This window comes from Crocuta crocuta, unplaced genomic scaffold (assembly GCF_008692635.1).
Source record: "Crocuta crocuta isolate KB4526 unplaced genomic scaffold, BGI_CrCroc_1.0 scaffold288, whole genome shotgun sequence".
NCBI lineage: Eukaryota > Metazoa > Chordata > Mammalia > Carnivora > Hyaenidae > Crocuta > Crocuta crocuta.
The window spans coordinates 286777-298903 of record NW_027532607.1 but is presented as its reverse complement, the minus strand read 5'-3'; the positions used below and the strand labels follow the sequence as shown (position 1 = coordinate 298903).

Below are 12127 nucleotides of genomic sequence, written 5' to 3'. Positions count from 1 at the left end.
CAATCTTAACACCCTTCTTTGCTCCTTGGTGCTTCAGGGCACCTGTCCCTTTGAGACTGACGGTGGTGCTGACCATGGTGCTGGCCGTGGTACTGTCTGTGGTACTGTCCATGGTACTGCCCACAGCATTTGAAATTCTAACAGCTTGGTCTTTTCTATTTAGGAAACTTTAAAGCACATTTGAAAAATTATAGTAATAGTGATACTTTAATACAGTTATTCAAGTTTCTTGATATATAGATGATAAACACTCATATATAAACACATATTTGTGTATATGTATATGTACATACATATGCATCGTAACATTGAATTGTTTTTGCGTCTTCATTTTTTTATTTATTTTTAATTAAAAAAATTTTAATCTTTATTTATTTTGAGAGAGACAGAGCATGAGCAAGGGAGGGGCAGAGGGAGAGAAAGGGAGACACAGAATCTGAAGCAGACTCCAGGCTCTGAGCTGTCAGCACAGAGCCTGACGTGGGGCTCGAACTCATGAATGATGAGCTCATGATCTGAGCTGAAGTCATAGACTTAACTGACTGAGCCACCCAGGCGCCTCTGTTTTTGAGTCTTTAATGCATAGAATGGTATCATACTGTATGAATCTTTCTATAGTATAGTTTTTTATTTGATATGATGATTTTTTTAAGTTTATTTATGTATTTATTTATTTTTGAGAGAGAGAGAAAGAGAGAGCCCAAGTGGGAGAAGGGTAGAGAGAGAAGGAGAGATAGTCCCAAGCAGGCTCCACGACATCAGCACAGAGCCTGATGCACAGCTCAACCTCATGAACCGTGAGATCATGACTTGAGCTGAAACCAAGAGTCGGATGCTTAACTGACTGAACCATCTAAGTGCCCTTTCAATATTATGTTTTAATAGTCCATCCATCTTTATTAAATACACATCAAGTTTTTATTTTGATTGCTGTCTGGTATTCACATTATGAATATGCCACATTTTATTCATCATTCCCCTACTGATCACTGTTTTTTCAGTGTTGACAATTACAAATAATGCTGCAAGGAACCTCTCCGGAGACCTCTTTGTAGGCAAATGTTCAAGAGTCTTTTTAGGACAGACACCTGGAAATGGAATTGCTGAATCAACTTACTCATTTTTACATTACTATTTCTTTCCACTCTTATCTTCACTAGGTGAGGAAACAATTAGGCTGTTTTGCTTATGAAAATTACTTAACATGTAACCTGGAATTCCTAGGAAATGTTAAGAAATAACAAAACACCGAGAAGTGGAGGCAGGAAAGCATTCTGGAACTTTCAGCTGAGATTTGGACTTACTCTTTGATCTTCAGTGAATTTTCTATTCCTTACTCTGGCTTTCTTAGTTATTTTGCTTTTGAAAATGTTTATCTTTTTTTTTTTTTTATTTATTTCTAGGGGAGAGAGAGAGAGAGACAGCGTGAGCAGGGGAGGGTCAGAGAGAGAGAGGGAGTCACAGACTGAAACAGGCTCCAGGCTCCGAGCTGGCAGTCAGCACAGAGCCCAACGCGGGGCTCGAACCTATGAACCGCGAGATCATGACCTAAGCGAAAGTCGGACGCTTAACCAACTAAGCCACCCAGGCGCCCCAAAAATGTTTATCTTTAAAATATGTGTGTCCTGCTTTACAACAGCAAACCAGAATATAAAAATATGATTATACAAGTAATATTCAGAGAATATATAGAAAATCTTTACATATAATTCGACTGGCCAGACTATAAGAAATAAGTTTAGAACAGAATTTAGGATATGAAAGAATCATAAGGTTTATGTAGTTCTGTCTTCTTGTTTTACAAATGTGACAAATCAGAGCACAGAGAGCTAGATGATTTACTCCGATTCCTCTAGTTACTAACAGAATCTATTGAAACGCAGACTCCAGAGTCCCTTTGTCTTGCCTCCTTTGTTACTAACATGGAGATTAGGTTTTTTGCTGTCAGGTGCCGTTTATACAAGATGAGTTAAAAACATGGTCCTTGGCTTCTTTTCCATGTTATACATGTAGTATTGACTGTAGTTCCCTGGCTATGGCAGGTGCTTAATAAACATATTTTTTTCTAAAGTTTATTTATTTATTTTGAGAGAGAGAGAGACAGAGACAGTGTGAGTTGGGGAGGAGCAGAGGGAGAGAGAGAGAGAATCCCAAACAGTCTCCAAGCTGCCAGTGCAGAGCCTGATGTGGGGCTCAAACCCGCGAAGCCATGAGATCATGACCTGAGCCAAAACCAAGAGCGGGATGCTTAACCAACTCAGCCACCTGGGTGTCCCAGTAAATATTTTTGTAGTATTAAAAAATAAATGTCAAACTTCAGATTACTCTGGAGCAATTTATTGTTTCTCAGGTTTTGTTTTGTTTTGTTTTTTTGTCCTGGATAGTAACTTGCTAGGACAAAATAGTCAAATTTCTCACCTTAGCTCTTGCTTCTGTCAAACAAAAATCTTGTTTGAAAGCAGCATGCTGTGCCAACTCCACTGGGACTTCACATCCTATCATTTGTCCTCTGTTAAATGAGAAGGAGGAAGATGTATAGACTGTGTGGGGAGGGTTGTGATTCCCGTAAGAGTTGGGTGAGAGTTAAAGGTAGCTGGAGAGCGCTGTTCAGCATGACCTAATTAATTCAGAGGGGAATAGAATCTCTAGTGGTTATTATCATTTTCTTTAATCTGTGGTTATGAGTCCCTCCAACGAAGGCCATGGAAAGCCCCCTTTTGGTCAAGTTCTGTTAGCATTTATTTATGTGAAACTTTTAGTTACTCGAAACACAGCAAGTATCGGTGCCCTTGTGTTTTAAAAACTGCTTCTTTTCCCTCCCCAGTATCCTTATATACATTTGACAAGGCCAAGCAATGTATTGGCACAATGACCATCGAGATTGATTTCCTGCAGAAAAAAAGCATTGACTCCAATCCTTACGATACTGACAAGATGGCAGCGGAATTCATTCAGCAGTTCAACAACCAGGCGTTCTCAGTGGGACAGCAGGTAGTTTTGAATTTTCTTTCATTCCTTCCAGTGACAGGCCTTCCAGTCACTGCAGTTGTCCAAATTAATTCTACTTTTTAAAACTTGAGAGGGACTTTGCGTATGGACAGATATATCCAACTGAGTGATAAAAAGTGAGGGAGCTACATTTGCTGAACGTCTTGAGTCCATACAAAATTCTAAAGTAGCTTTTAGGTTACAGTGTCATATTTAATTACAGCAGCTTTTCCCTGTGCAAACTTGAGCATGTCTCAGATTTCTTACTTTTCTTTTTGTGAGACACTTGTTTTGTCTCTGGATGGCTTTCTCTTTCCCTGATACTATTTCTGTAGAAAAGTAATTCTTAACTTTTGGGTTATGAACTAATTTGAGAATCTTAAGAAACTTATGTGTATATATTTTCAGGTTTTTCATGGAACCTCTGAAGCCCAGATTTTTCTATCCTTAAAAACGATATTGTTGATCTTGCCTTCTTCCAAAAGTACTTCAGTTAATATATTATTAATTTCCTAGGAAGAAATTCTGTTCTTTTAAAGCGTTACTTAAAAAGCTGTGTGAGCTCATGCATTGCTGCTTGCTTGTACACATAAATAATCATTGCGCTTTTGACCTTACCATTGCATTTGTCTCCTTCTTTGTGATGTTTCTTAATTATTCATGACTCCTTCCTCCTATCATAACTCCATAGCAGCAGTTTTTGAAGTGTGGTCCAGAGACCTCTCAGAGGTCCCTGAGGCTCTTTCAGGGGGCTCGTGAAGTCAGAATTATTTTCCTAATAATACCAAGGTGTCATGTCTCTTTTTCCTCTTATCCTCTCACAGTTGAACAGTGGAGTTCTGCAGACTACGTGATGTGTGCTAGCTCAGCACATCGGTGGTTAAAGCAGATGTGTGGGTCCGGCTGTCTTCCATTAAGCAAGACATTAAAGAGGTTTACAAACCTGTGACAGTGCTGTGGTTTCCACTTATGTTTTTGTTTCGGAAATTGGTGGGGTTTTTTATAAGTTAAAAATATGTCATTTATGTTCACACATAATAAATTTATTGTTACTTTTAAATTAATAAATACATTTTAAGTTTCTTGTTCTAATTTCTACTGTAGTGAATACCAGTGGATATAATCCATTTAAACACAGGCTCTTTGAGAGTTCTTAAATACTTTTAGGCATATACAGGGGTCCTGAGACCAGAAGTTTGCGAATCGCTGCTTATAGCATTCTGATCTCTAGCAACTCATCCACACTGTCCTTGGAGGCTCTCATCTGGTGAAGCATGTGGCCCGGGCGGGGAGAAAAATGGTGGGAAGAAGCAGCTGTTGGATGAAAGGAATGTCATTTCTTTTGATCCTCTCACCTTAGTGAAATGGCATAAATCTGGAAGCACAAGACTAGGAATTTGGATAACCCATGCATTATGATATCAAACTTTCAGAAGTAGAAACCGAATCATTGCTAGACAGGACAAGGTTATAGTGCATTTATTATTATTGTTAAGAGTACTAGAATTCAAATGAGTGATTTTTACATTCAGAGAAGGTAAATGGTGTGCCCGTGGCTGCACAGCCAGGGCTGTAGCTGAGGCCAGGATCCATCAGTTAATTGATCTGTTAATTAATTCAACAGATATTTAATGGATAACCTAGTATGTTTCAGCTACTATTTTAGGTCCTACAGATCAGCAGTGAACAAAGTACACACAATTCCTACTCTTACAGAGCTTATTTTCTGGTTGGGGAAGACAGAAAATAAGAAATGCCGAGTGCATTTTGATGTAAGTAAAATGAGATGATGCACTGGAGGACCAGGGTGGTGACACTTGAGATTAGATGGTCCCAGAAGACTTGCCAGATGACAGTCACCTACGTGACAGTCACCTACATACCAGTCAGCTGATTATTTGGTGACCACATGTCCATTGCTTTTTGAGCTGTGCTGTATTTCTTCTGGATTCCTACACTTTCTGATGAATAACTGTGCTCTGATTGTCTACCTAAATGTCAATTGTTTTTATCTTTTCCTTTAGTGTTACTACTTTAATAGCAAATGCTTTGGTATCTGTAATTATGTAAAACCCATTATCATGCAGATATATGATTACGCAGGGAAGAAATGACACAGAGAAGAAATAAATATCTTACCCTAAATCGCTGTTCTTACTTTTTATTACCATCTGTAGTAGCCGCTAGTGGCAGGATTGGCAGTCAGCTTTGCTTGCTCTACTGAACTGTTATACCCCAGCATGTAGAAGAGGGCCTAGGGTTACAGAAGGCACTCAATAAATACTTGGTAAATGAATGAGCATTCATAAACTGTGAACTCATATGGCAAGAATTTTGCATTGGTGGTGGAAAGGCATAAATTGTAGAGTCATGGACCCAGGCCTGAATCCTGGCACTGTTGCTTACTATGACTCTGGCTTCCATTGCTTAGACCCTCTCTGGATCTCAGCTCACTTACTAGTAAAACTGAGGAAGACTGTTTCCAAGACATTTTGTGAGTATTAAGTATAGGACCTCCTATAGTGTTTGTTTGGCACATGAATATACTCAGTAAATGTTACTTCCCTTTTCCTCTCATCACTTGTGTGAGCAGTTTGCCTGTGGAACAGATTCGAGAGGGATGTACAAGAGAAAGCTGCATTTGGACACCTGGTGAGGATGTGAGAATCAAACCCTTATATCATGAAGTGGTTTTTCTCCCCTGTCTCTTTTCTACATAGCTTGTGTTTAGCTTCAATGAAAAGCTTTTTGGTTTGCTGGTAAAGGATATCGAAGCCATGGATCCTAGCATCCTGAAGGGAGAGCCCGCGACAGGTAAAAGACAGAAGGTATGTTTTTTTCTAGTAATCGTTGTGATATGAATTGTGCAGATTAATGTAACATTCCTAGCCATTCTCTTGCTCAGTGATTTCTTTTATGTTACGTACTCTTTCTTTTAAGGTAGTAGCAAGAAAACATTGCTTTTATAAGCTAATAATGCTTATTAAAATATAGCAGAAAACACACTTATTTGCAAACTTAATAGTAATTTGAAATTTGTAGTGTACTTGTAATCCTGGTTAAATGCAGATGATAATTATTGTACATAAATCATAACAAAAAGACAAGCATTATCAAAAGACAAATGCGTTGAAATTAAATAGAAATAGTAGAAGGTAGTTAGGAGAAAAATTAATTTAACTTAGATGATAGTTTGGAAGATTTACTTTTCTCAGAGAGACCTTATTTCCCCTTTGTTTTTGGCCTTGTGTTGAGAAGTCCATAAGTCCACTATTAGACTAACTACTAATTATTGTCTTTCTATACAGATTGAAGTAGGACTGGTTGTTGGAAACAGTCAAGTTGCATTTGAAAAAGCAGAAAATTCATCCCTCAATCTTATTGGTAAGATTTGCAATTTTAGAAAACTCTGAATGAAGTGAGGCTGTCTCTGTTACTATATGTGACACAACTACTATGATTTTCAAGTCTGGGAGAAGAATAAGGGCATCTCCATTGAGAAGGTTTATCACAAAATCATGTGGAGTATTTCATCACTGTCAGATATGCTGATACAGAAATAAAAAGTTTAAAACCTTCACTAGATCATCATTGTCCAAAAGAAATATAATGTGAACCATATATGTAATTTTTAATTTCCTAGTAACCAGACTAAAAATCAGGGGGAAAATACAGATAAAATTGATTTTTAAACTTTTAATATTGAGGGAAGTTCAGGCTTACAGAAGATTTGCAAGAATAGTGCAGAGAGGTCTGATATACCTTTCAGCAGCTTCCTTGGTGTCCCATCTCAACCAGAGTAGTTACCCAAACTCAGTTAACATGATTGCATGGCCACTAACTAAAGTATAGACTTTAGGGGCGCCTGGGTGATTCAGTCGGTTGAGCGTCTGACTTCGGCTCAGGGCATGATCTCATGGTTCGTGGGTTCAAGCCCTGTGTTGGGTTCTGTGCCGACAGCTCAGAGCCTGGAGCCTGCTTCGGATTCTGTGTGTGTGTGTCTCTCTGCTCCTACCCCACTCACACTCTCTCTCTTTCAAAAACTAAGCATTAAAAAAATTAAAAAATAATATTCAGACTTTATTTGGATTTCACTACTTTTTTCATTATGGCGTTTCTTTTCTAGGATCTGATTGAGGATCTCACATTGCATTTAGTCATTTGGTTTCTATAGTCCTCCTCTCTGACAGCTCCCCAGACTTCCGCCATCTTTCATAACCTTGAGAACTGCTCAGGGTTCTCACATGATGTTGTGTTACATGTGATACTAGCATCACTTCTGTTAGTGACTGAGGTAAATGGTGAATGTGCAGGTAAAGAAAGTCTTTCCAACATACTCCTAGCTCAGTCCTGCTCTTGTATGTTGGCCCTGCTTTTATTATTAAAATAATGCAGATTGGTCTCTAAGAAAAGTAACTCACCAGAATAATGACACCATTAACTGTATCGTAATCTTGACTTGGGGGTTGATTTTCACTATGGTGATGTCCACCCCAGAATAAAGTAGAGGATTTTCATTGGTTGCACACCATGATTTCCAAGGTTACTTAACTTCAAATGTGTGACCTTTTTTCTTAATCCTTAAGTTATTCCCTCCTTACTGTTTTTTCCTGAATTTTAAAATAAAATAAATGTTTCATAAAATATGGATAGACATTCACTCAAAAATAGCTCACACACTGTAAAATTATAATTTGATTCTGTTTACGTAATGTTTTATAATTTGTTCTTTTGCTTGACATATTTCAAGCCTCTTGATAAATATGCCTCAACAACATAATTTTTAATGACTATGTATATTGTTTTATGGATGTAGGATTTATCAGAATCTCCAGTTGTTGATCCAATACATTTCTGAAGTGATTTCTTTGTGTTTTATACACCTTTCATACACCTTTTGTTAAAATGTCTTACTTTTTTTTAATGATTATTTGAGAGAGAGAGAGAGGGAGAGTGCGTGCACGGAAGCAGGGGAGGGGAAGAGAGAGAGGAAGAGGGAGAATCCCAAGCAGGCTCCATGCTGTCAGTACAGAGCCTGATGAGGGGCTCAATCTCAGAAACTGTGAGATCATGTCCTGAGTGGAAATTGAGAGTTGGATGCTTAACCGACTGGGTCACCTGGGCTCTACAAGGTGTCTTATCTTATAGGCTTTGCATGAGTTTCATACAGTGTGGGTATTTCTAAGTAATTCGTGCAAAGGTGTGATTGATAGGTTTTTTTCCCATGAATATGTAGAATTATGGACCGATTTGGCATGCAGTAAATTTGGCCGCAAGAGGGCAGTCGAGTATAAGAAATGTATTTTCTGATCTCTTCATAAAAGAAGTGTTGAGTCCACAAAACTCTAACCATAAAATCACCGTCTAGGATAAACTTTTCCTAATGTGACCTTTTGTTTTCTCATTAAAAAAACCTGTATCACTTTCTTTTTGTTAGTAGAGTGTACTAAGGCACTTCTGTTGTTTTCAGACAGCCAATGTGGTTCTCTTGAGGTACTTTAGGTGGCACTATGACATTTAAGTTAGATCATTTTTATCTTCGTGAAAGAATTTGAAAACATGAATGTTGAAATCATGAAGACTTTAGGATGATCTTAGACTTTTGTGTGCAAATGGGGAGAAAAGAAAAATAAGACATCAGACTTATTCAGTGCATCTTCTTAGGCTGAGGGGTTATATACACAGTTTGTAAACTTCATCTAGGTAAATATATGTATTTTTAAATACACTTGCCTCAGGAGCCTTGAGGTATTGCTAGATTTCAGCTGCATCTCTAGCAACCAGTATTGTCTTCATCAGGTATACACATGTTGTTTTTTCTAATCGGCCAAGTTAGTTGACTTGATTAGGATTAGAGGTTAATAAGACCAGGCTCCATGGATCGATCACAAATGGACTACTGCATGAGCTTAGACATTTCAGAAGTGTTTTCCTGGCCCTAAATGGGTCCAGACAAAGTAGTTAACATAGCCCAACTCATCCTTCTTATTAGAAAGTCAGCTAGGAGCATGTTCATCTTTGTAGAGGATAGCTTCTCTTTATTCATTAAGGATGCCCAGTGAGTCCTGTCTTTTTATACCTACTAACGAAGTTCTTGTTCTGCATTTGATTACCTTCGTTTGACATAGGCAAAGCTAAAACCAAGGAAAATCGCCAGTCTATCATCAATCCTGATTGGAACTTTGAAAAAATGGGAATAGGAGGTCTGGACAAGGAGTTTTCAGATATTTTTCGACGAGCATTTGCTTCCCGAGTATTCCCTCCAGAGATTGTGGAGCAGATGGGTGAGTTTAAAGAGGAAAATTTGATCAAATCTTGTATTGTTAAAAAAAAAAATGAATGTGATGACTTTTTTTTCCAACAATGTTTTGAAATTATTTTTCAAACCTGCCAGTGTATTTTTGTGTTAACTTTTTCTTTTAAAAAAATGTTTCCTAAAAATTTTTTTAAGTATTAGAACTTGTAAAATTACATTTTCATTTTATAGGGAAAATACAAGTATTTGCGGTTACTTTATCTTATTGATTTATTTATTTAAGTATGTCTGTGTATAGGACACATTTAGAAATTTCATTTTGTTTATTTATTTATGAATATTTTCCTTTAGGGCATATTTAGAAATTTCACTTGATTCTAAAGATCCGCTGTCGGTCAGATGTACCCTGCTGAATCATCATTATCTATTAGACTGTGGGCATTGTTCATAGGTTAGTTAGCTGCTGCTGCGTTACCCAGTTAGCACATCTTCGTACCTAGTAAATGGATTCTTGGCATGTTTTGAAATTAGATAAGTTTGATCCAAAAGACGAATGCAGGATATACATGGAAGTTTCCATATTGCATACAAAGAAATGTGCTATCCATTCATCATTTTCTTCTTGAAGGTTTATTTAATTTATCCGTGTGTGAAGTGGCTTTATTTTACCTAGTGGCGATGCTGTCGTGACTGCTTTCATATCTGTATCATATAGGTTGAATTGGAATGTGAGCAACAGAATATCTGAGAAAGGAATTTATAACACCTTCTGGCAGACTATTAGTATAAAAACAGTATCTAAAAAAAAAAACCTGAAGGAATACGAATATGTCACTCCCCTCCCCCTCCATCATTCTTTATCTTCACATTGCTACTGGGAGATAAAAGTATGGTGGGGAAGAGAACTGCTCTCTGGGCACTAAGTGCTTGGGTCGGCTAGCCTCCTGTGGTGGCCTTCCTGCCTGGCCGCTCACTCTGATAAATTGCAGGCACAGCACACACCTGTTCCCTGGGTAAAGGTCGAGTTTGGAATTGGATTAAGAGAAAATGACAGAGACCCTCATCACCTGAGTTTTATACACCTTGAGATGGCAATAACATCCTTTTTTATCTGTAAGATACAAAGGCCACGTCCATAAAAAAACAGAATTTTAATTTGGAGCAGAGTAAAAAATGGGGTAATTCACTATCTTGGTCATGTGTATTTTGAAGCTTTATTGTCAAGGTACAGAGATACTGTTTCGGTATATTTTGGGGTTTGAGGAGAGATAAAAGGATGATTTAAAATGTTCTGAATTATTCTTGTGGAATATTTTCACTGGTGTTCAAGACAGCCCAGTGCAGAAAGAGTCTAATGATTCTGCTTCTTTGAACATTTGTGTTATCTAGCTACCAAGTAGAAAAATAACTGCTTCCATAACAAGCTGTATCTTTTCATTATATTATAAATATTTTCTCACAGTTTGGAAGCTATCAAGGATTCAGTTATTCAGATACGAGTTTGTGCATTATCCAAACCCTGCTCACTAGGGCCTCTGTCTGCAATTGGGTAGATAATGTGTAAAGGAGCAAAACTCCTATTGGTCAATTTGTGACTTTGCCAGCTGTTGAAGAGGTTGGAATTAAATCAAAACAGATTTGGAATTTTGGAGTGAATTTATTAATCTGTGTTTCTGCAGGCCATATTGAAATTATTTAAATTACAATGCTTGGCCTTTGGTTATTGTTATTGTCAACATGGTTTTTGACTGAGAACCATGGATTTAAATTTTGTTTGTGAGTGCTACTATCCAAAACCTTTTTTGTGGATTTATTTTCTGATATTTTTACATTAATTAGACAAAAGTGAGTTCTGTTCTTTAAAAAATTTTTCTTTTCTCTTTATGGCTTCTGGCCATCAGGATGCATGTGTTATCAATTTGATTTAAAAGACAAAAAGTATGAAAAACTACCTTTACTTTTGAACTAAGTTGAAAGACATTATTATTTTTTTATTATGAATGAAGTTTCTCCATGTCATAAAGCTACATTTTTATGGTAAAAAGGCTGGGAAATAATTCTCTTGCTGTGTGTGTGTCATTCCCTGTTTCCCATTAGAGTCTTCTTTTTCCTTTGAATTTGGGGGGAATTACATAGTAGAATACCTCATTGCACTCCAGTGGTGGTGGCGTGGTTATAAAATTCTCAATAGGTGGTGGTAAAGGTATATAAAAATACAAATTGCTACATTTCGTATAGAATATAAAATAACACTACACAGGTCCTTTTTATATATATATACCCTGTGTTCTTTTACCCTGTCAGGTGAGGGAACAAAATTGGCTAATTTTTTTCCCTCATTCTTTGTTAACTAAATAGATAACCTCTGTGGTTTTGGGATGCTGCTGGACACTGGATGTGGTTGTTTAAATTGATTAAAATGGAAAAAAATAGTGATTAGAAAGGAATAATTTATGTAGGTTATGGGGCTGTTCTATTTTGTTTTAAGCAGAGGACTCTTTTACTTTTGGCTTGAGACCAAATCATTGTGTCTACCATGGAGTCTAGAATTATGTGTACTTTGTAAGCAGGAGTCTTCACTAAATGGATCTTTTTGCCTGTATATCCAAGTTGTAAGCTCACAGAGTGATAAATTTAGAATTCTCTTCTCTTCATTGTATTTGTGAATAATAATTATGCTTTTAGGTAACACAGTTCTTCCCTTTTGCTTATAAAGCTTCATGTTACCTTCAAGATTGAAAATGTAGTTTAGATATATACAGAATGTTGCTATGATGAGGTATAGGAAGACGAAAGGGCTAACCAGAAGCACATAGTTATGACATTAAAGGTCAGATGAGGTCACGCACATGCAATAAATGTCCTAGGAGCACTTTCTGAGTC

General features: G+C 37.2%; 1 protein-coding gene across 2 annotated transcripts in view; it reads left to right on the top strand.

Moving 5' to 3' along the window:
* NSF (N-ethylmaleimide sensitive factor, vesicle fusing ATPase) overlaps positions 1-12127 on the top strand; it is a 344592-nt gene that overhangs the window by 238524 nt on the left and 93941 nt on the right. For both annotated transcript variants that reach the window (XM_077780453.1, XM_077780452.1), the window contains exons 5-8: positions 2825-2991; positions 5709-5816; positions 6297-6372; positions 9117-9272. In XM_077780453.1, coding sequence (XP_077636579.1) covers positions 2825-2991; positions 5709-5816; positions 6297-6372; positions 9117-9272 — 507 coding nt within the window. The remainder of the gene's footprint in view (positions 1-2824; positions 2992-5708; positions 5817-6296; positions 6373-9116; positions 9273-12127) is intronic.